The sequence below is a fragment of the Alosa alosa genome, chromosome 8, assembly GCF_017589495.1.
Source record: "Alosa alosa isolate M-15738 ecotype Scorff River chromosome 8, AALO_Geno_1.1, whole genome shotgun sequence".
In the NCBI taxonomy this organism is placed as follows: Eukaryota; Metazoa; Chordata; class Actinopteri; order Clupeiformes; family Clupeidae; genus Alosa; species Alosa alosa.
Window position 1 is genome coordinate 1,868,720 of NC_063196.1, and position 25,796 is coordinate 1,894,515.

At 38.5% G+C, this 25,796-nt stretch overlaps 1 protein-coding gene across 2 annotated transcripts; it reads left to right on the top strand.

The window, feature by feature from the left end:
• Positions 1 to 254: 254 nt before the first annotated feature.
• Positions 255 to 23,767, top strand: txlnba (taxilin beta a). Of its 2 annotated transcripts, none has more exons than XM_048250684.1 (10): positions 255 to 389; positions 4,706 to 4,963; positions 6,354 to 6,445; positions 10,123 to 10,293; positions 10,461 to 10,655; positions 11,150 to 11,269; positions 11,475 to 11,549; positions 22,079 to 22,171; positions 22,308 to 22,403; positions 22,495 to 23,767. In XM_048250684.1, exons 2-10 carry the CDS (start codon positions 4,717 to 4,719, stop codon positions 23,500 to 23,502), a joined length of 2,097 nt encoding a protein of 698 aa, XP_048106641.1. In that variant the 5' UTR covers positions 255 to 389; positions 4,706 to 4,716; the 3' UTR covers positions 23,503 to 23,767. The 2 variants fall into 2 exon arrangements, with proteins under 2 accessions (XP_048106641.1, XP_048106642.1); XM_048250685.1 differs by lacking the exon at positions 11,475 to 11,549 and adding an exon at positions 11,611 to 11,685.
• The last annotated feature ends 2,029 nt before the right edge of the window (positions 23,768 to 25,796 follow it).

A 25,796-nucleotide genomic window follows, 5' to 3' on the forward strand; every position in this document is an offset into this window, starting at 1 on the left:
GGGATTTGTTATTGAAATAAACATTTCAAATTGTGTAAGCATCTATATTTCTGCTCTCTACCATTTTGTCAATGCTCTCTAACTATTTCTTTTGGGATTTTTTTGACAAAAACCACCGGGCACAGAGATGCCAAAATAAGTGTAAGTTTTTTGCCTTGGTGATATCTATGTTATGCTATTGCACCTCTTTGCCACTAGGTACAACTAGTATTTGTAGTTAAATTTGGCTTATGTCTCTGGAACTATTTTGGGAGGTTGCCTGTTGCAGCTGTTGTTGGAGATGTTCCCTTAGTTCGGTTGTCTTAGACCCTTCCCTTTTCTCTCTTTCTCTCCTTTGCTTCAGTGAAGTAACTTGCTTCATCTGTCCTGTATTCTTACAACGACACTTGGTGAGTTGCACTGCTAATTATGTTCAATTGTGTGGCACTGTAACATTGCTCTTGAAGACATTAACTGGTAGCTGCTTTGGTTTTGTGCAAACATTATATAGGTAGAGATCATACTTTGATTAGTTACTGATGCTATCTATATTAACAAGTGAATGTTATCTTATGGTGTGTGGTACGTACAACATTGAAAGTGAAAACTGAACTGTGACAACGGATAACTGAAGAATTATTATGTAAAGACAAATAACCCCAAAAATATCAGTTATATATTTTACTATTTCCTTTACAAGTCAATTAACGATAACTCTCATAATTGACATCCACTCTAACTCCTGGTAGTGAGTTAGAGAGAGTGTGTGTGTGTTGGGGGGGGGATCCTGAAGGTCCGAAAATAGTGTGTTATTTCATAACAGGTGCTCCATGGCTCTTTACCAGAATGTGTGTGTGTGTGTGTGTGTGTGTGTGTGTGTGTTTGTGTGTGTGTGTGTGTGTGTGTGTGTGTGTGTGTGTGTGTGTGTGGGTGGGTGTGGGTGTAGGTGTGTGTATGTGTGTGTTGGGGGTGGGGTTTGCTAATTTTATCATGGCTTACTGGAGAGCGTCACTACCACTCTGTCAAGTATGTAGCCTTAAAATAAAACTATAGATGCATCACACAGCAGTGTATAATATAACAGCTGCATAAAGTGAGAAAATGAACAAGAATTATGCCAAATAAGAAGATATTTTCCTTAGAAAAATGATAATATGATAATATTTTTGGCAACAGTAATCTAACACGCTTGTAATTTAACTTATTCTGAATGAAAAGTTAAGGAACTATATAGTATAACAGATATATTGTGCATAATTTGAGCATTTTGTGAAATGAACATTTTTTTTTTGCAAATACTTTTCCAGTGCAGCTATTCACAGGGAATTCTAACCAGACATTGGTGTTAACCACACAGAACACATTTTAGTATATAAAAAATATATATAGTATATCTAAATATAATTATGACAAAGTGGAATGCAGGTAAAAGTATTGATCACTAGCTGAAATGTATTTTATACTTGGACTGGAGAAGTCTTTGCTTCCAATACCATTTCCATTGTCCATACTACTCAGTGCTCTTGTGAGTCTTCATGTTCAGGTCTTTCAACACGCTCTGTTGGATTTAAATCTGCTAATTGACTATGTCATTTAAAAAAAGAAAAAAAAACATTATTTTTCAATTACGTGTCTCATTTTAAGTGTTTTAGATCATTGGAATTGGAAGGTCCACTTGTCTCTCATCCTCATCATCCTGGTGTATGGCAACAGATCCATCTTTAGTGGTGGGTGGATGTGTAACACCTTTGATACCACAGTAGGGTTAACTTTTCCTAGCAACCTCAAAAAACATAGTTCTACCTTAGAACAGTCTCTTCACAATACTGCTTCTTGGTTCTGCGTTCTGCTAAACGATTTTTGAAAATAATCTGATTGTGATTTTTTTTACCAATATTGCGATTTCATATGCAATTATTATTATTTTTTTAATCTTCTTATCTCTTTTTCTTCTGTATTATTCAACAGACAGCAATAAATCATTCTATAGTATGACCAACACAAATAAAATATAACATAAAGTGTTCTTTCCTGGAGGCCATGCCAATGTTATGATGACAAGGTGATAATTGAATTAATATTCTGATATTTTTATTTCAATCACAGTAGGATAGTATATTTGCCAGACCCTCCGCTCCGTGCACGTCATGAACAATCTTGCAACACGGTCAAATGACAGTAGGCCTATCGCCAACACCGCAGCGCAAATTAAGTTCAATACTCATGCATGCAAATTACAACTTTGTTCTTATCACAACAAAATCAATCGCAGAGATTAAATTCTTTAAACAGGCAACGTTTAAAATATGTGTGTCTGTGCTTGCCTACCTATGTGTGTGTGCATGTGCGTGGGTGCTTACATATGCCTACATGTATACTGTAGCTGCTTTCAGACCTACATGTAATGCGGATGTCAAGCAGTTGGGCCGTATATCTGAACAACATAACTGGCCATTTGGAATTCCGAACTTAGGCAGCTGTTACACTACTCCCCAAGCCTACACTACCTGGAAAAACATCTGAAAGAAAGAGACCCCTTCCATAATCAGTCAACAGATTAGATATGCTGACCCCTCATTTTAGACATCCCAATATAAACCTCTGCTCTGAGAAATGTTTGGTAACTCAAGGAACCCTTCCTTAAGTATACTTATTTACTCTATTGGTACAATAGATTGCCCACTATGAATCAGTGACAATAACTCAAAGAATTTAGAAATGTAAACTAGGTAGTATTTTAACATTTTAAGTTATTTAACACCATCACTACCACACTTATGGTGAGTTTCATCACAGTTGAATCATTCTGTATACACCTGAAACTGGTGTGTGCACAACCTTTATCAATGTAAATACAAAAAAAGTAAAAATAAAAAATCAGGTTGTCACATTAATACCATCCAATCTGTTAAGCCAATTAGAAGCCAATAATTAATTATGACATTGTGACAGGGTCATTTCTTATTTAAAATGTGCAAGAGGTTGGAAATGTCCTTTATTGAGGTAGGAAGTTATCTTGTCAAGTCACCATAGCACTGAAATATTTCACAGGTCAGAGAACAGACAAATTTAAAGTCTAGAAAAAAAACTGTAAAACAGAAAAAAGAAAGAAAAAAAGCAAACTCAAGTGTTGCTATCTAAGCTTGTGAACTCGTCCCTGTGCTGTCCTTGTGTGAGCAAAGGAGTAACCTTAGCTAGTGTGTGTAACCTTAGCTAGTGGTGTCCTCTAAAAAATGAAGTGACTCTAGCTCAGCCTTGCTGGGAGTTGACCTCCACGTCTTCTGTGAAGATGAAGTCATCCTCTTCCGATCTACGGCTGCCTGAAGCACCAAGAACCTAGGACTCAATCCAATCTGCAACACCACACGTTTTGTGTTGTGATGACTAGTGCAATGTGCATGCCCATAGCTAGTTTGAAACAGCGCCAAAATTCCCTAGTGGCCGAGAGCGGTATCACAGGGGCTTGACCACGCGAGGGTGCCACAGACACAGACAAGATGTTGTGCTTTATAGATAGTTAGATAGATGTCATCACAGTGTTTCACAGAAAGTATTTTTCAGTATTTTGAAAATACAAAAATACACAACACTGAAATATTTTGATACAGAATATGAAGGCATTTTCATCATCTCAATAAAATACAAATGACAAAATAGTAGGTTATTTTGTATTTGAAATATGTATTTTAAATACATGTATTAGAAATACTGCACATTTCTGCCTATTCCAGACCTAATGCAAAACATAAAAGCATTTCCACATATATAGCAGTCCTGAAAATGAACTTTATTAGTTTTACAGTTGAATTGAAAACAGAATTTCCCATAGTCTTAGGGTGACCAGACGTCCCAAAAAATCCAGAAAAAAAAGTCCTGAAATACAAGTAGTTGTCCCGAATCCTGCCCTAATTGTCCTGGAAATTATAGCCTACTAAGACAGAGTCTCGAGTAGGCATAGTTATTGTTTGAAAGAACATTTAAAAATGAATTATTCATGGTGGTTGCCAGCTCATTGCCTGCAGCAGTCCTGTATCTTTAGAAAAAATATAAATTCGCTCGAATTGAACACGCATTGATAACACGCATTGATAATAAGCTCGTTTTCATTCTTTGTTGACATGGAGGCTCAGGCTGGTGTCCTGGACCTGATGAACATGCTGCTAATAAGCACAAACCAGTGTGCAAGTTGCAGTGAGGACAGGGAAAGTGCAGGCAGCCACAAGTGATTGGTCGTATAAAATGCACGTCTGGGTTACACAAAGCTACAACAACACAATCATTATGTTTTCTTAATGACCGACAGTTTAGTTTATAAATAAAACATAATTTTGGCATAAAGTAGGCTAGGCCTATTAGCATTACAAGTGTTATAGAAAGGGCTGATTTAAACGCAAAGTTAAAATGCTATGAGTAGGCTGGTTTACCAAATGACAGAGTTGAATTTCTGAATAAAAAGAATTTTGGTGCAGTTTTGAAATTCATGTATCATATACATGTAACACTCCAGTTTATCCCCAGCCAATTGACAGACTGTCCATACTAGCCTGAGACTTTCAGCTGTTTTTCCCAACTTTTACAGCACCCAGAAAGCACAGGACACCTCCACAACATAAGGCTTGTGCCATATGTCTTAAGAGTACTCCAAACCCATGCCATATCATTATTTGTGCCATAAACATTTTTGTGTCTTAGTCTATCTTTCTCCTCCTCCCTTTCATTGTTCAAGATTCACAAGCCATGGAGAAAAGTGCTCAGAGTATATCAGGAATCCCAGATCCAAGGAATACCCTAACAGCCCAAATGAATGGCAGTGAGGAAGAAGACACTGATCCCATGGAGATCTTCAGCCAGCAGCTGGAGGACATTATCAAAACATATGGGTCTGCAGCCTCACTCATGGAGCAGCAGATCTCCAGTTTGGAGGCAGTTGAAGATAAGGGTGACCAGCAACAGGATCCGGAAGAAGTATTTGGATCTGCTCCAGGTACCAGATTAATTAAAATTAAGGCAGAAAATCATGCGACATGCCCATAAAGGATTCTCCGCCATGTCAAAACTAATTGGAACACAGGCCATGTTATCAGTTACAAATCAAGTTCCCCAATAAGAAGCTCTGCATGAATGGATGAGATTTTACTGTAAAACTAGTCTAATCTCCAATAGGCAAGGGTTCTTATTCATTACATTCACATTTACATTTAATAATTCATCTGATGCTTTTATCCAAAGCGACTTACAACAATCAAGGTACAATAAATGTACAGTGCCACTAGGTAATTGTGCAGCAATTAGTACTACTCACATAGAATACAATAACAATTCAAGCAAAGTCAACAACTGGGGAACAACAGATGAGAAAAGTTTAGATTGCCATAAGCAGAGCCAGGTGGCGTTCATTCACCTTATTCACCTAGTGGCCAGAACAATGATTGTTCTGGCCACTGGGTGAATAAGGTGAATGAACGCCACCTGTACCCTGTAGCCTCGTTTTGGCCGCCGGGTGAATAAGGCGAATTAGAGGAGTGCAGTGGTCAGGAGGTGGCATATGCCAGTATTATGCCAGTATTAGGGCATTCAAGGACAAGGGTGCAGAATCAGTGACTATTTTGTAGGCAAGCATTAGCATTACTTTATACTATAGTCTATAGAATCAGTCAAAGTATCCCCAGTCACTAATACATAATGTTAAATATAACTAAATAAAAGCTATTGTTCTAATTGCTAATGCTAAAGCTAACAAATAACTAACATTGTTTAATATTATATTGTTGAATTATGCTCAAAGTTATGAGAAAGTGTTGCTATTCAGATTAGCTATCTAGCTAGTTGTGGCTTGACAGCTCAGTAGATTGTGCTGTGCATTAAAGTTTAAGCTAAAAGAAAATGTTGACTTGCACCTTGCAAACATTTGTTTTAGCATGTAGTTTCTTTTTATCTGCTTGAAAGACAAGTTTGTACTTCTAAAATGGTAAAAAGCATTTTTTAGTGACATGGCAGATATGCAATTCAACATTCAAGTCATGAGTACTCCAAGAGTTTTGTGCAAGAGATTTCAGATTAGTGCCCAGAATTTCTCTGGGCTTCGATGCCAACAACTAAGTCCACTGTTATATCTTTGTTTAGTTACAGAAAATTGTGAGACATTCACTGATTTATTTGGTCTATACACTGGATGAGTTTATCAAAGGGGCTGCAATACCTGCAACATGTTCCTTGAAAGTTTTAGCATATGACAAGCATCCACAACAGTTGCATCAGCCATGCCCACTACAGTTCTGTCTGGCTTCCTGGAGTTGTTGTTGATTTGCCAGTCAGCTGTATCACCAAAGCCGCGAATGCATGCAAACTTACTGCTATGCTCCAATACTGTGCAGGGAATGAAACCGCCCGTCTCATTCTAAGTCTGGAAAAGGTTAAGTCACCAGAAGACAAAGTGGAGATCATCCTGAAGAAGTATGCTGAGCTGGTAAGTGTGGGACTCCAAGGATTAGGCTATTTCAGCAGACACATGTTTCCTCAGGACAAAACACTTTATTGGACATTGGGATATTTGTTCCTTTGTTGATCATTTGGAAGAACAAATTAAGTTGTGAAGGTTATCGGTCCATGTAATGCATTTACAATCTATAGATTTTTAATATAATTTCAATACAATCACAATGGTTTTATCATAAACAAACATTTAGAAAATAACAGAAAATAAAGAACAAATAGTTATTAACTTGGCAGAGTTGGCCAATTAAACTTTTGGATATTTCACTATTTATTCCAATATTCTGTTTTAGTTGCTTGAACAAAAATTACATTAATACACAGGATTAGATGTTAAAATCCCTTGTGCCAAAATCCAAGGTAAAAACACATCAGAAGCCCCTGCTCAAGTTTAACTTTAAAAAGCACACTACCCACAAATCCGCCAACAAATGGTCACAAGCACAATACAAATGGCCCATCCAACAGCAGTAGCCTATATAGTATGCGGCATGTCATTGGGGTTATCAAGTGGGCACCCTCATTCACCGATGTTTCGTTAAGTTAGGCCCACGACACCTCATGAAGGCTTAACTGTGAAACCAGCGTCCTGGAGACACTCCCCTCCATGCTGCCACCATATTACCACATTGAAATATCCAATACCCAAAATACTCTTAACCAGCCCAGGCATGGTCAAGGTTGGCTAGGTTGGTCCGTCCCGTTGATGTGGACTGAACCATAACCATAAAAAACCTTGGCCAACCAACCATCAACCTAGGCACAGCAGAAAACAGAAAAAAATGTATTTAGACTCTAAATTATTATACATTCTATACATGTCTATTGTCTACTGTAGTCTCTGCAGCTCCTCTCTCTTTCACTCATCATCATTTCTGCCTGTGTTATCAACCTCCCGGCAGCCTGTCACTTTATCAGTCTTCTTTCCACACGTCTCTCTCCTTTGTCTGTTTCTCTAAACATGTCACAGTCCCTAGACTGTTACATTTTCTAATCTGTTACTTTATGTTTATTTTGAATTTTCCATTTTTACTTTCCAAGCACTGGGATTACAAACTGAGCTTATAATAAGTAAAATAAGAAATTAACATAGAATCTCTTATTTACAACCCCAAATCAGAAAAAGTTGGGACGTTGTGTAAAATGCAAATAAAAACAGAATGTGATAATATACAAATCTCGTAAACCCATATTTAGCAGCAAAAAGACAACATATCAAATATTGAAAATGAAAATGTTGACTATTTCATGGAAAATATATGTTCATTTTGAATTTGATGCCAACATGTTTCAAAAAAAGGACGGGGGCTTACCACTGTGCTGCTTCATCTCATTTAACAAAATTTTGTTAATGTTTACGAACTGAGGAGATCAGTTGCTAGAGTTTTGAGAATGAAATGTTATAGGCTATAGGATTCACGATATAGGATTTCAGTTGCACAAGAGTCATTCCGTGTCAAATCAGACAAAATCCAGGAAAATGGTTGTAGCACCGACTCCGATTTTCCTCAAAGTTTGTCTACCTAATGTTTAGGTTCCATTACTAAAACCTGTAAAATATTTTTGTTCAATTCTATTGTTTTCATAGTCTTTTTGCCCTTGATTGTTTAAACTCTCTAAAAGGCCTTATCTTGGAGGCCATGATTGGACATTCATATCTTAAAAAGTATTATTTCTAGCCTGACCAAACTTTGTAGTACGATTCAATTATTAAAAGTTTGTACCACAAAAACATTGGTTTTATAGAAGTCCCTAGCTAAGTATATGGACATTTAGTGTGTAAAGTACCAATATTGTACCAAGTCCCATTCACAGAATAAATGCATCTAGTTACAGGTGTTTTGGGAATACCAAAATAAGCATTTACAATAACAAATAGGTTTTAGCGCCCCCTCAGGTGAAACACAACATAGCATTTTGCTCCTTTTACAAGGCATTAACTCTGATATTTGAATGGAACGGAATGGCTGTATTTTACTTCCCATATTTCAAAAAGAATAAGACATTCCTAATATCTTTAAAATGAAAAAAAAATAGCTGATTGAAAATTACACAAAATAACACACCTTGTTTTATCCTCATTATTGTCTTGGTCATTTGATGTGGGGACTTTAAATTGTGGGGAAACATGAATAAACTGATGTATTTGAAGAGGAAATAGGGACTGATACCAAATGAAATAAAAACAAAAATGTTTTTAATACACTTTAAAAACATCACACTTAATGCACATTTTTTTCCGAAATCTAGGGCCCTTTTGAAAGTCAGTAGACATTTAGTACAGACTTTAAATTGTTTACACATGCTTTTTTATATGCTGGTTTTCCACCCTAGAAAATGTGAGGAGGCTAGGGAAAATATTTGTCAAGATATTAATGCCCAAACATGGCACGTGTTTTTCAAACTGTAAAAATTAAAGAATTTCAAGGTCTGAAAAAGTATAAGTATAATATATTCTTTTGATCCTATGAGGGAAATTTGGTCTCTGCATTTATTCCAATCCGTGAATTAGTGAAACACACTCAGCACACAGTGAACACACAGTGAGGTGAAGTACACACTAATCCCGGCGCAGTGAGCTGCCTGGAACAACAGCGGCACTCGGGGAGCAGTGAGGGGTTAGGTGCCTTGCTCAAGGGGACTTCAGCCGTGTCTACTGGTCAGGGTTCGAACCGGCAACCCTCCGGTTACAAGTCCGAAGCGCTAACCAGTAGGCCATGGCTGCCAAAAGATATGAAGACAGAAGATTTACACAGAAATATTTCACAGGCCTTGGTTTTAGGACCCATTGATGATGCAGACAATGTTTGAACAAAATCTGAGACGGTGCAGCAACAGCATTATCTGATTTGACACAGAATGACTCACAACAGTATGGGGTATTCTTAATCATGTTTTTCATTCCATGGTGCACCTAATTTGACAGGTCTGCACTGCATACAGGCCATTTTAGCACCTGGACTCTATGGATAAAGAACATTTATTTTGGCATTGTTTACCTGAAATATTCAAGGTCTTCACTGGAAAACTGGATGACAGTATATGTTGCTCAAATCCTGTATCATTATGCCTTGTCAGATGTGCAAGATGCCCATGCTGTAGGCACTAATGCACCTCCACACGTCATAGATGTTGGGTTTCGAACTACACTAATAACACAAGTTGGATTGGTTGGATACTTGGATAGGACCTCTCCTCTTTGATTTTGATTGGTCTAGTGGCTCTCAAAGTGGGGAACTAGTGGGAAATAGAGACATGCAGGTGGGGTGCAATCAACAGGAGGAAATTTGTATTTGTGCCCATATTTAATAATGCCTTCATTTTTTTTGACAAGGAAGATCATAGATTCCTTAAATTCCTGGTTCCTTAAATTCATATAAAATCATGCACTCTTAAAATGAATGTGTTGAAAACAACACAACTTTCGTTGTTTTAACACATCTCTTTGTCCAGATAGGGACAACACATTTGTTTTAAAGAGTGTGATAGAGATCTACTATATGGCACAGTGTAAATAAAATGACAGCAATATTTAAAAGCATAAGAATGTTCTTATGTTATCTTATACATTATCTTAAGGCTAAAGCTTATCTTAAATTCAGCAGGTGGAATAAAGGAGTTCAGCTTAGATTAACTTTATGATTTACATAGGTGGAGCGTCAGCAGCGAGAGCGGAGGCAGAATAACAATCTACAAAAAAAAAGTGATCAGCTGTTGATGCAGAAAGATCAACTCCAATTTGACCTCAGCCGTGCAATCCTGGCTCGCACCAAACTAGAGGGCCTCTGCAGAGACCTCCAGGACTACAACAAAACACTGAAGGTGAGTGCAAACAAGCCTCCAGTCATCTGTACAGTACATGGATCTTTTCACTCAGCACACTGTATCCATATTGTTGTGAAGTTGAGAGTGCAAAGTGCACATGCAGCATCAGAGGAAGGGCAATTCCTACAAAGAATTCTTGCTGTTGAATTTCAATTGGCCTTCAGGTTGAGAATCTCCAAAGGTGTCAGGAGGATGAGAAAAAAAGAAAGGAGATCACCACTCACTTTCAAAGCACGCTGACTGACATCCAGGCTCAGATAGAAGTGCATAGCAACCGTAACAACAAGTTGTGTCAAGAGAACTCAGATCTGGCTGAAAAACTGAACAACATCATTCACCAATATGAGAAGAGGGAAGAAGTAAGTCATGTTTTCTATCTCAAGATTCGTCTTCGTAATGGTTATTTTATTTTGGCTAACCCCATGTTTTCATGTGACCCTTACAAATTACACATCAGAAAAAGTGACTTTATTCAACAGGGCTATGTACTATAATTGTATTTTTATAATTTATTTATTAAACCTTGTTAAGGTAATCAGTATACTTATTCCAGATTCAGCAGGGGTGCCAATAATTGTGAGCAATGTGTTTTCATTAAAAATATTTATTTCTTTATGAGATTTCCCTTTTTCTCAAAATAAACGTACTTCCTTTCAAGGTTGGATTTTTCCTAATTGTTTTCATTGTGAGATTACAATAAATCACCAACAGATTATTTTCTATAGCGTTTTTTAGTCAACTTTAGCAGAGGTGCCAATAATTCTGGAGGGTACTGTATCTATTTGAGGACTAAACAGTGTACAAAGAACAGTATGGCCACTGTTCTGAAAATGATTTTCTGTTTGTCATTCAGAGCTTAGAAAAGATTTTCAAACACCATGACATGCAGCAGAAACTGGCTGATGCCAAAATTGAGCAGGCCAACATGTTGCTGAGGGAAGCAGAGGCCAAGCACAAGCGGGAAAAAGAATATGTGAGTCATATCTAAACAGTTTTTGACATTTAGGAGTGTTCAGTTCATTGCTACTTTTGAAGTTGTAGTATTTTTGTGAGCTGGATAAATGTTCAAAATCGAATTCATTTTGGGTACAAACATCCACATTTCTGAATGTTCAGTGATCCTTAAATCATGATATAAAAGAAGGAACACAATAATCTCTTTGTGTTTTTGTTGGTAGCTACTTAAAGAGGCAATTGACATAACAAAGAAATGCTACGCAATGAAGGAGCAGGAGTTGCAAATGAAGAAACAGGTAAACACCTGGCCACTTGGCTCTTGCCTTCTACCACCTTTGATCTTTTGTGTTTAACCAGTTATTGACTCAGGCTGCAGAGTGGAAACTACAAGCTAAAGAGCTGAAAGAGCAGCAGACAGTGATGCAGGCACAGGTGAATATTCATTGCTGTGTCACTCACAGCTCTTCTCCCACATCATCATTGGGTCATAGCTGGGTCAGAAATATCAACATAAATCCATAATTACAGAAGTAATCACTCTTCGCAGAGTTGGATTCCGTTGTATCATTCCCATGAATGATGCATGTGTTGTAGGTGTTATACGGTACATAAAATACATGCAGCTAGAGTCACAGGGAAAATACAGGGAGGTTTTGATACACGACCCTCTCTATCGTTTTTTCATTCATTTTTTCATCATTCATTTTAAGTGGTTGACATATAGCCAACATGAAGGAAGTGTGGATCCTAAAGGAGAAACCCGACGAGTTTTCACATAGATCTCTGTTTCTCAAGGTCACCAAATACTGTCAGTACAAAAAAACTAAAACAATCAGTTTTACCTAGCACAAGTTGCTACGCAGCCAGGCAGCCAGGCAGCTATAGCACTACACTCCCACATCCATGGAGTGTAGCACTTTAGCTGCCTTAGCTGCTGGTTGTAGCAACCGCTAGGTAAAACCGATTGTTTTCGGGGGGGTTTCCATAGGCTACCGACTAGTGTTGCACAGTGCACCGATACTACAAAAGAATCGCGGTATACCCTGAAATTAAAAATGTCCCAATACCTAATTTTATTAATATCGATACTTTGAAGAATGGCCGTGTTCTTTAGTGTGCGCGCAAGGCAAGCTTCTAGTGTCTCCCCTAGCCTGCACGTCTTTTAACTTAATTTTAATTTCATTTCATTTGTTTATTTTAATTTCATTTCACTTATAGAGTGCCAAAACATTACACATGTCTCATGGCACTTTACAGAGTGTTAAAACATTCAGAGAGAGCCCATGAGTAAAAGGGGCAAGGAAAAACTCCCTAGAATTGGATATACATATTGGAAGAAACCTCAAGCAGATCCACGACTCAAGGGCCTGCCCCATCTGCCTAGGGTCAGTTACATGATAAATGAAAGGTTAGTTAGGTGTAGAGAATAGAACATGGTGTTTGTGAACTTTGTATATGTTACAAAGAGGTAGGATGGTTACATATCCAGTATAATAATGCATGAATCCTATTTAGTGGCAGGAAGTTCAAATAGTCCAGTGTAGGGAATTAATTGTCCATAGGGATAAGGGGATGTCGTAGGGCAAGTAGTGGGTCACTAGGCTGCGCGGGCCAGGAGTCCAAGCAAGGGGACAGCAACAGGCAGTAGGGCAGTCATAGGGATGGGACTTCAGGTGCGATGAGGGACAAACACAAGGATGGCTGATGACTGGTAATGATTTACCTCACAAGTGTCTGTGGGCTTACGGAATAAATCGGTATCGTATCACCCTCTACTATGACCAGGACATCTACAAAACTAACGCTGTTATGATTAGATGTAGCTCAGATGATCGATACAGCAGTCCGCACCAGCGCAGGTATGGTCAGTCACCACCATCGCATGCATGACTGGGGTGCCAGACACACGATTACACAGCAGGGTGGTCCATTCCAAAAAACCCTGCGGTGGTTGAAGTTCCACACTGCACCATACCTAACTATGGGAAGCACTAAAGAGGTATGTTTTAAGTCTAGACTTAAAAATAGGGAAGGTGTCTGCTAATCTAATTGAGGGAGGGAGATTATTCCAGAGAAGGGGTGCGCGGTAGCAGAAAGCTCTGCCTCCGACTGTAGTTTTTGAAATTCTTGGGATTACAAGAAGTCCAGTATTCTGTGATCTTAAGGGTCTAGGTGGGTTATAAGGGACCAGGGAATCTTTAATATATTCAGGTGCCCAGCCATTTATGGCTTTGTATGTTAGAAGTAATATTTTTAAGTCAATGCGACTTTTAACAGGTAGCCAGTGTAAAGATGCTAGGATGGGGGAAATATGTTCATTTTTGGTCCTGGTGGGAGTGCGAGCAGCTGCATTTTGTATAAACTGGAAGGTCTTTATTGCAGCCAGCGTATAGAGCATTGCAATAGTCTATCCTTGAAATGACAAAAGCGTGGGTTTCAGCGCCTTGTAATGATAAGGACGTCCTTATCTTTGAAATGTTCCTTAAGTGCTAAAATGAAGTTTTGGTGATCTCTTTTATGTGATTATTACTAAACATTATTAACAAAATATATACACTTATATATGAATTCCAAAATATATGAAATAGAAACATATGACATGAGCCATCATTTTATGTGTGTGTGGAAGGGCCGAGCAGAATCTAGGATGGCCACTGGTGTGAATAATCACATTATATTCAATATTACTGATGACGTCAAGGTGGTGGGGACCCCCAAATCAAATCAAATTTTGAAAAAGTATCGAAATCACAATTCTTGACTTGGTATCAGTATCGAAACAATAATTTTTGTATTGTGACAACACTAGTACCAACAGTACCCGATGACCTCGAGAAACGGAGATCAATATGAAAACTCGCCGGATTTCTCCTTTAAATTTGAACTTTATTTTACATTTAGGCTCTGTAACCATTGCACAAAGGCTGCCAAAATATCATGTAGGCAAAATGCAGCCACTGAAATATTTCCTCAAATATACCATGCCAGTTAAAGAGCCCTGGGATTTAAAAAAAAATATTATCAGGTTGGATGGGGAGCGTCGGTGCACAGCCATTTTCAGATCCCTCCAGAGATGTTCAATGAGATTCAAGTCTGGGCTCTGGCTGGGCCACTATAAGACATTCACAGAGTTGTCCTGAAGCTGTGTGCTTAGGGTCGCTGTCCTGTTGAAAGATGAGCCATCACGCCAGTCAGACATCAAGAGCGCTCTGGAGCAGGTTTTCTTTCAGGATGTCTCTGTACATTGCTACATTCATCTTTCCCTCAACCCTGACTAGTCTCCCAGTTCCTGCCGCTAACAAACATCCCTACTGCATGATAGGTGATGAGCGGTGCCTGGTGTCCTCCAAACATAATGCTTGGAGAGTCTTTCAGATGCCGTTTGGCAAACTCCAGGTGGGCTGCCATGTGCCTTTTACTAAGGAGTGGATTCCGTCTGGCTACTCTACCATACAGGCCTGATTGGTGGAGTGCTGCAGTGATGGTCATCCTTCTGGAAGCTTCTCTCTCCACAGAGGAACCCTGGAGCTCTGTCAAAGTGACCATCGGGTTATTGGTCACCTCCCTAACTAAAGCCCTTCTCCCCTGATCACTCAGTTTAGAGAGACGGCCAGTTCTAGGAAGAGTCTTGGGGCCTCATTAATACAACTATGCGTAGATTCCATCTTGAAACATTGCGTACGCCCAAACCTCAGAATCTACGTAGATAGATAGATAGATAGATACTTTATTGATCCCCAAGGGGAAATTCAAGATGTAAAATTCAAGACGTATGCACAAAATTATTCTGATTTATTATTCTGCACAACTTTACCCAGGTGGCTGCTTATGAATACCAACCTGCGTTGAATTGTGCGCAAGCGCCATACTCCTCCCATTGTCATCCCACAATATCCCATGAAAGGTCAATGCAAAACGATTCATGAATATTCTAACATTTATACCAATCATTTTATTGAATAGCGTTGAAATGATAGAGATGTCACATCAATCTGAAGAAGGAAGTCAAAATTGTCAGACAGCGATATAAATATGACATTTGACAAGTGAACCTATGTGAAATAAGCAGGCCTACCGACTGACATAGTTCTGTATTAAAATAACTCAATAACTGTATCCTATGTTTTGCCATGTTTTTGGGCTCATCATATACAACCACCATACGGTGCGAAGTATTAATATTTGTATTGAAACAAATAATCAAGTGGCTAATAATGTGTGGGGCATTATTCCATATCAGCTGGGTTTCTGGTTGTCTCGGAATACCTAGCAGTCTAGTAATCTGTGGCCCAAATGAGCAGGGGCGGATCTAGAGATTTTTTCCTAGGGTGGCGAAGGGGTGGCATGAGGTTCCAGGAGGGGGGGCATGGACATTAATTCAAAACTTAAAGGGACACCAGGCAACGTTTTCGTGTTAATTAATCATCTTCGTAAGTCGGTATATGGTTAAATGACTCATTACGGGGCGAATGAACGTCCCTTGACGGAAGACGCAAAGAAAAGGAAAAGAGCTTCAGACCGAGCAAGGGGGAGTTTTGTAGAGAAAAAGCATCAAGCTTGCATGGTGTCCCTTTAAAATTCTACGGATTTCATTGAATATGTTTTGTCTACATTACATTACACAGGGTGGGAGGCAAATCGGAGATGTAGCTGGCGTTTTGGATGATGTGGGTCTTAATATGTGAATTTCTTTCTATGTGTAATCACTATACAGTCTGTGTAGTCTGTACTTAAATTATACAGTGTCAAAAAACAATTCTAGGGGGGTTTGGAGGTATGTTCCCCCAGAGAATTCTTTTAAAAAATGACCCCTCAAATGATTTCTTCTAGTTAGTTTTGACGGAATATGGATACATTTATACAATAAGCCATCAATAGATTTAGGTTATATGGATTGAAACAAGATTCTGATGATTTGGGGGTATTTTTAAAACATGACCCCTCAAATGATGTCTTTTAGTGAGTTTTGAGGGAATATGGACAAATTTAGCCATACAAAATAAGCGGTAGATTTAGGTATCTGAATTGAAATAAGATTCTAATGCAGGATTGTTGCAATGATAACCATGACTGTGACTGTCAAAACATTTCCATCTGATTCAATAAAGACTCAGTCAAGTAAGTACCTTCTTAGTCAAAACATTCTTTTTGGATTTATTATAATACAACAATTTAAAATGTACATAACAAGAATGTAATTATCTACCACCTCACTAATAAACATGCAAACACACTGGTGGACAGTAACTAAGTACTGGGTATGGGTATCTAATTCAATTATTTAATTCTTTGGAAGGTTTTTACTTCAACCCCCACTACAATTAAAGTCCAAATATCTTTAGCAGGGATTAGAAACGGTTCAAAGAATGAAAATGAAAACCGGAAACAAACACAGTTTTTGGAAGGACGTAACTGAAAACAGGAGCAAAACCAATTGTTCCGGAGTGAAAACGCCATTTTCAATTTTAGATAACCGGTTAAAAACGGTATTTATCATTCCGATTAACCTTTGTTTGAATATTATTCAAAACTCCATAGGCTTGGAAAGTCACCTGCCCACACAGTGTTCCCCAGACCCCTTATAAGATGAATTTAGTCAGATGTTATGAATCGGTATAACCCCTGCATAATTGGCTAGAACTACTAGTTGATAAAAAAAGAATATTAATATCCAACACTATCTAACTGCCTTTTCCAAGTATGTAGTCTAAATTACTGAAACAATTTGTGAAATAAGATACCAGAGACACTAGGCAAATATTTATACAGTAGGCCTGTCATGCAGTTGGTAGCACCATACATAGGTTAGGCTATTGCAAGGCTTAAAGCAAGGACATTTTCTGTGCCTTTAAGTTAGGCTATTATTTTTAAGACCTAATATTATATAGGTATTATAATATTATGATATCAAATAATGTTTTTGCTCAGAACGAACCTAAATGGAAATCAGTCCCCATCAGTCCCTGATCTTTAGTGCCAAATGTTATGTTTTGCCATTCACAATTTAGGCTACTCACTCACTCACAAAGTGGTGAATAATGAAGTACATGTATACTGTATTAAAGTTAGATAGGCTATTCTAGTTTGATTTGACATGTCGACCAAATTTGGATAGTCATAGATGCTGGGAAAGTGGATGCATGACAATTTTTTGAGAACCCGTGTTGAATTATCACGTGTATTAATGGGTTGACATTGACAGCAGTATTTACAGTCAAAGGTTATAAACTAGCGACACACACAAATAGACTTTAAACGTTAAACGTTAAGCTACGCATGAGCATGCCCTTATTATCTGACCTGACCATCATCTTGGAAAAATTTGATGAGACAAAGTCTTGCGGATGTAAATGACGTAGACTAACAGTGAGGTTGTTGCCGGGTTAACTGATTTATGGACTGAGTATGGGTCTGATTATGGACTTTTTCGACTTGGTGGTCAAACTTACCACTTCGTTGTAGGCCTACAGACAGTTGACACATAGTTGCATGCACTGTGCAATCTGCTGCCAATGGTGAAATTTCGCGGTGGTCACTGGGGGGACGGGGGATTCTAAATCGGCGATTTCTGTTTGAGAGGAGTTTGGTGCGGGTTTCACACCTTCTCACAGTCCAACATGTATGAACATAAAATATACTAAATATAATAAAAAAATATTATCTGATTTATAAATGGGGTGGCAAGACTGTGTCCCAGGGGTGGCAGTTGCCACCCCGTAGATCCGCGCATGCAAATGAGAGAAAAGACCTAAGGTGAGGTGCGTTTTAATAGAATACATCTTCTAGAAAGCTTAGGGAAAAGGTTTTATGGCTTCTTATTATAGGTCAACATAAAATAATTTGCATTAATTCAAATGCATTACGCATTAAGCTACACTAGGAACATGACTTTATTAAGGCTAGTAGTCAGCGCAGGTAGCCTAGTAGATCGCACTGTCGGGAGAGGCATGATTTAGGCTATATTAATATTATTAACGAACATCAATATCAATATCTTACTAAACGTGATTTACTGAAAATATTTGCAGTTTAGTGTAGACCTATTTGGCTGCAGCCTTGGCTACAAACCTCATAGCCTGCAATATGAATGAATGATAGTGATCACGAAGGTGTTGAGAAGTGTTGAGATATTTTTTTTGCCCTCTGAGCTTTATGTTGTGATTTCCCCATTAGATGGCACTGATTTACATGCCTGAAAAACTTTACGTAAACTTTGCGGACGGTCGAAAGGATGCGTAGAAATGTGCATCTTTTATCTTTAGAAATCCCGATCCCGATCCCCAGGGAAAGATGCATACACACATTTCAGCCCCGTTAACGAAAGTTTTTTGTGGCACCCTTTATAAATGAGGCCCCTGGTGATTCCAAACTTCTTCCATTTACGGATGATGGGGGCCACTGTGCTCATTGGGACCTTTAAAGCAGCAGACATTTTTCTGTACCCTTCCCCAGATCTGTGCCTCGAGACAATCGTAGGTCTACAGACAATTCCTTCGACTTCATGCTTGTTTTGTGGTCTGACATGCACTGTTAACTGTGGGACCTTATATAGACAGGTGTGTGCCTTTCCAATGTCCATGTCCAATCAACTGAATCAGGCCGCTCCACTCAATTTCGCTCCCCGCTCCACTTAAGGCAATTAATCCCACTGATCCCTTTAGTTTTAGGCTTATGTGTGCACTATCGGTGTCATTATCTTTTACAATAAATGTTCAATGAGTGACATTGCCGTTGCTCTTAGTTCTTTGGGATTTAAGTTTTCTAAGGTGACAATTCGGTTTGTAGATTATTTCTCCTTCTTTTAAATTGGAGCGAGCATGGAGCGATTTCACTGGAGTGGGAGGATTTTTAACCCTTTCATGCGCAATGTCCACATCTGTGGACAGTAACTTTAACTCTGATTTCTATTTTTTTCTATTTTACAAAATATGTTAAAAAAATGATCAAATTATGTTATAAATAACTCTTTTTTTAAAATGTAACTCTTTGTAATGTTGCAAAACACCTTCAGAATATCCTTCTGTGCCATTAAAATCATTACTGTCATGATGTACTTGAAAAAACTGTTTGCAACGGTTTTTTGCATTAAAGTCACATAATGGTCCATATTTTCTGTCATTACTCTTTTTACCTTATTACCTTTCTATTTTTTACCCCATTGTTGCGCACTGTCCACATATGTGGACAGTAAAATAACTTCTATATAAAATCATATTTTTTAAAAATTCTAAATGCTTTTCAGTTTTAGGCTCATATAGAGTAATAAAATCAATATTAAAAAAATCTAGAGATTTTTTTTCATAATGCGTGCATTAAAGGGTTAATAATACAGGTTTAGCATCCAAGATTTACTTCAGCCTTACTTGATATGAAGCATTAACAAATTGCTTGTTTTCTTTGCTCTCCGTAGCACACTCATGTTTCCGTGAAATGTGTCTTACATTCCAAAATTAATCTTTACTCACTGGAACATGGTCAAGACATGGTTGTTCTTGCTCTACTTTGTTAGTATCTAGTTGATGTGTAGGAATAGTGACTTTCAGTTTTCTTTCTAAAATATTTAGCGACTCCATTCCCAACGAACTTACTATGGCCAATATCTTTGAAATTTAACGGTCTTGGTTTTATTACGAAGACATGAATTCTGGGTGGATTTGGGCATGCCTCAGACTCATGGTGTGAGCGGTATCGGAGCGAAATTGGAGAGGAACAGAGCGGCCGCTCCGGCCTCTAAATTAAAAATCGCTCCGCGCTCCAACAAAATTCCATCCGCTCCACTCACTAGCTCTGCTAGTGGTATTGTATGGTATAGTTAACTATGCAGTATTCTCTGACGGAAAGTGTATAGAAATTGTGCATTTATTTAACAATATTTTACGAAATTTGAGGGTGACACCCCCGAGCGCCCGATGAGTTTTAGGCAAAGCCCCGAATGATCTGAACTCTTGGTGATGCCCTTGATCAGAAGCATTTTTTATATATTATATTTTATATATTATATTAATCCATGCTGCCTGTGTAAGCAAAATATACTACTCTCAGAGACTTTATAACGAGAATGGGTGGCATGCAGAATGCACTCTGCTTCAGTCCGGACCCAAAAGGATGGGGAACAGCTACGCAAACAATACATCACTTTCTGTTGCAATTCACCTGAATGCAAGCCTATACTACACACGAATACAACTCGCTAATGTTAGAGCTAGTTGAACTTCTCCTCCTAGTTAAACTACTATCGTTTCAGTTTCATTTGCCCTGTCCTTGATCTCTGTTAATTAATCTTTATCATTTAAGGAGCTGGGACATGGAAAAGGAGTTTAATAAAGATGTTGGACCCTAAAACTTTGTTTCACAGACAATACATCTGCAACAGAGTCTGGTTGCGTGTTTTGTCTGCTTTGGAATAAAAATAAAAATCGGCTCTGCTTCTCGATCTGCGAAGTCCGATGTCCAAAATAAAGAGAGGATTATTTTCGAGTGGGCTGTACGACCTGGCTTGATCTTATCACGTCCTGCCATGAGCTAATGGTTCTCTATTTCGTGTTCCTTCTGTCCGTTGACTTCTTGTTGACCCCTCACTTGCATACAGTTTTTTTACTATGTCTTTGCTCATCTCACTGACCTCTCACCTACATAGGCCTACAGTTTGGTGCTATTAGTAGGCCTATGTCTTTTTCTTACATTTGTTCAAAACACATTTCACATTTCAAGCAAAATACTTTAAGTGTAATTTGTTCCACACATGTTATCTATTGCAGCATTTGCACATTTTTATCTGTTTTGGAGCCAGCTGGATTTATGCAGTTATATAATGAGCAGATCTTTTATTTTGCAAACTGTAAGACTTTTCCACGTTTTAATTTTTCCTGCCCTATTCTACACAACAATTCCACTAAAATACCTGATGTTATTTATTGCTTCGGTGATAATAAAATCAAACATTGATGAGCTCTCCGGAATAAATCCATTTTCCAAACAGATCTGATGACTAAAGATAGGCAACTGTTAACCAGCATGTTTGCTTGCTCCATCACATCTGTTCTACACAGAAAAAAAAGCAAAATGTGTGCAGCATCAGGACTTGCTTGAAGTGACAGTAGACAGTGAAGGTCATTCAAATAATTAAAAAATGTAGGCTAATTTACTTGCATTTGGCGAGTTGACTGGGTGCCTATTTTAAACCCTGTAAGTGTCGATGCTATAAACACGGTCGCCGTGCTTATGTCACTCCTTACGCCCTCCTACCAGTTCCTATGGCTTGGCCAGCAAATGAAAAATGGGTTTTGGGGGAGAGTAGTTAGTAGAACTGATTTAGAAGTGGACTGTTCCTATAACTTAGTTCCTACTTGGTCCTAAAGGGACTATTGACACAGTAACAGTACTCAAAGACAAACACACACACTCATTTACATACACAAAAATTTCAAGAGTAGGGGCTGGAGTAGGACATGGAGACAAATTGACATGCATGATTTAATTTATGCGGAGAGAATTGGCAGGACTGAGCAGCAGTCATATTTTGTACCGCTTTGTGGTACATCTAGTTTTCCCTGTGGGCTGTGGGTTACACCAAGTTGAACTTAAATTGGACTTAGGCTGAGACAAGATAAGGTCTATTGTGAGAAACAACCCTCCTCTCGTCTCAGCCCAAGTCTATTTGAGACAAAAAGTTTTCCCTTGGGTGAGATCAAATTGAGTGTGATGTTTGAATACAGAAAATTCTCCCACCATTACCAGAAGAGAAATTTGAAATGAATTACAGCTGGAGGAACTAAGAGTATTTTTTTCCGTTTCCTCTGACCATCTTTTCTTTTGTATTTTGTAGCTAGTTTTGTACTCCCAGAAGTTTGATGAATTCCAGGCCACACTAGGGAAAAGTAACGATGTCTACGTCTCTTTCAAACAAGAAATGGACAAGGTTTGTGATTCATCCTATTGCCGGTAATATTAGTATGTTTATTAGATCTTCCTGTCATTACCAAATTGTAACATAATTTGGGGTGATGATGCATCTTGTTTACATATTGCTGTTGACTAAAATATACAATTTGTAGATGACAAAGAAGATGAAAAAGCTGGAAAAAGAATCAGGCTTCTGGAAAACACGTTTTGAAAGCTGCAACAAGGCCCTCATGGAGATGATTGAGCAGGTAGTTAACATAATAATTATGACATTATCACATCATGACAATGTAAGATTGTTTTGGTGATAGCAATATTTTACCTTTCTCTTCAACACAGAGATCTGAGAAAGCAAAGGAATTTGAGCTTTTTACCATCAAGGTGGACAAACTTGAGACTTTGTGCAGGGCTCTGCAGGAGGAGAGGAAGGGCCTGTATGACAAGATCAGAGGCCTTCGTTTTGACATGTCTCAACCGGCCGTGCCAGAGGAACCTACTGTCAAAACCTCAGAAGAAAGCCTACAAAGCAAGGGTTTCGGTCTCACTGCCGAGTTGGATAGGTTAAATGCCGAGCAGGCCCGATTGCATGAATTTGCTGCCTCTCTTGCTACCTCAAACCTAAATGAACTAGAGGACTCAGATGATGAGGAAGAGTACAAAGAATGTTCTATTAAGATGCCTTCTGTGCCAGTGGAGCCATTAGGAGCTTCTCCAGTGAAAAATGTATCTGAATCAGGTCCCTGCCACGAAGAGTTGAAGGAAGACACAATTAAACCAGATAGTGTTGAAACAGAGATTGTGTACTCTACAGAACACAAGATTATTCCAGCGGTTCCAGAGGTTAAAACAGAGCCAATTAAACCGCTGGCTCCATCTGCAAACCCATTGGAAGCCAAAACAGAGGAACAAGCCTCAGAACAGGTCAAGCAAAAGTATACAGACACAGAGAAAGCCTGTGAGCATCATGCTAGACCAGAGGAGGGTTTGTCGAAGGCAGCTATGCCAAATGCAGTTTTACCAAGTGTGTTAAAGGTGGACGCAAACCAACAGGAATTAAAAAGCCCACAGTCAGTGCAGGAAAACCCAATACCTGTACCAACAAAGCCAGCGATAGCTAAAATGCCAGAGGCAACAGTAGGCACTGTTAACTTACAGGCTGGAAAACAAGAGCGTAAAAAATCCAAAATTCCCAAAGAAAAGCCTGTTGTAGAGGGGGCAGTCATGGCAGAGGAAACATCACCTAGTCAAGCACAGCCACAGATTTCCAAGTTACCATCTGCCAAGCCTCAAGGGAAAAAACAAGGCACCACCAAGAAAAAAAGTCAGCCCAAAAATGTAAAGAAATGATGGATCACATGAATGGAAGTTCTTATAGTCTTTATTCAATCCAGAAGGAGTGGTTTGTCTGATTGTTTGCGTGTGTGGTGTAGTAACTGTAAGTTTTCTTCTGGAAGTTGAAAAAGCTACACCAGCATTTTCATTTTTATTGTAATCTGTGGTGTTTGAGAAACCTTTGACAATGCTGATTAAACCCATTTTGAACATTTATATAATAAAGTGTGCCATCCTGTCTGGCATTTATACATCTTCCTTTACATCTGACAAAAAATAACAATGGTCTCAGTCTGGTTACTCTTCAATAATCATGCATGTTCATTTTTCTAGTTTGATATGTTTTTCATATTTATTTATTAATATTTCTGTCTAGTGCAAAGCCTAATATTTCTGTCTAGTTTTTCAAATGCCCAATAACCATCAAAATATTTTTGATGCCTTTCAAAACAACAGTTTCACAGTTTTTGGAAAATATGACTGATCATGCAGAAACCCTTTCTTTTATGTAGGGATAGTGAGATGAAGCCATTTATCACCGCATAATTGTTTTAAGTAATAATGATAACTGAAATTATACAAATGGCATCCAAATGACCCCCCCCTAGCTGTTGTCAGTGTAACATATGGACTCGAGTGGCTTATTGCTTTTGTAAAACAGTTACTATATATCTGACAAGATATCATAAAATAAAGGCACAGCAATGAGAAATGTAACGATTTTATTCATAGATAACCATTCTTCTGCCAAAAAATATATTTCCTCTACCAGAATGGTTGATAAGCGACGTCGAGATGCAGCAACTCTAACTTTTGTATCAATTTGTGGTGGCACAGTAATATAGAACGTGATCATAATCAAGGACCGGAACTATCCGTTTCAGAAAGGTATTTAATTTACACATGGCATAAGCGTAATATCAGCCATATTCACCATCATTATCTTGCAAAATGCAAAATGGAAACATCAAAATTGCCCATACCTCTATTTAAATCAGTGTTAGGACCAAAATTAGATTTCTAAAAAAAGGGAAAAAAGGTAGGCTAGCATTAGGCAACAACAAAAGTTAGTTCAAATCAAAGGCATCCTAGCAAACATGCAACGTTCCGAGAATGTTCCCTGAAGGTCACAAAAAATAAACCTTTAAATGAAGGTATTGTTTTGTGTAACCTTCAGAGAACGTTCCCAGAAAGTCCCCTTACAGTTGTTTTTTTGCAACTACGTTCCCTAAAGGTTCCCTAAAAGTTGCTCAAAACTACAATTAGGGTAGGGTTAGTTTTTCAAGATGAGAGAACATACCATTGGCAGGGCTTCATCTGAGGGGCGGGATAAACGGTTGTCTTTCAAATTCCCTCTGCACGCAATAGGATAGTGCTACAACCCATGAGTCCCATGCGTTTTCCCACCAGCGGAGCTAGTAAACTTTTGTCATATCCGGTCGGCAAAACTCTGAATACATCTTTATTTGGTTACACTCTACTTGACAGTATTGACATAAGAGTGACATGACACTGTCATGAATGTGTCATAAACAAGTCATAAACGTTTATGACATAACGCTTCTTTTATTAAGTGACATTCGGTTTTTGTTAGGATTAGGGTTAGGGTTCATGTGTCATGACAGTGTCATGTCACTCTTATGTCGATACTGTCAAGTAAAGTGTTACCCTATATTTTTAGGAAAGTCTTTAAGAATCGCGGCCAAAGCGCGAAAGTATAGAGTCGGTTAAGCCCGCCCACCGACTCTTTACACGATTTGATTGGCCTGACCGAAGTTTTGGTCTGGTTTTTCCCAGGGGGTCAGGATTTGAAGGGTTAGCTTCAGCCACTTAGCATGGCATTTGGCCGCGGACATTTTTGAAAACATGACGTTACATGATTGCAACTTTACCCGTTGCGTTGTGTATGAAAACCATTTTACAACGCACAGGCTGTAGTTCTGTAGTACATGACAACGCAACGTCTGGATCATGTACTATGTCTCCCCAAGTGATTTAAAACGAAACAAATGTCAATTACTTATTTAGTTTGCTTTCTTGCAACATTGACATGATTAGGCTATGCATTTGATTTAAATGTTCAGGCTGCCAGTCGAGGCAAAAGCCAAATATCCAACAACAGTTGCAGACTATATGCCTGCTCGAACCACAATCCCCGGATGTACGCTTCTATCGGTAAGTTTAACTTGCGTTGGCTTCATTTCGTCTGACTGCAAATGTAGCCTAGGTTTAACAAGCTGCAAATTCACACTGGGTGCAGCAGAAATCCCAGCTATCCACACGTTTCTTACATACCATGTCTACTTAAT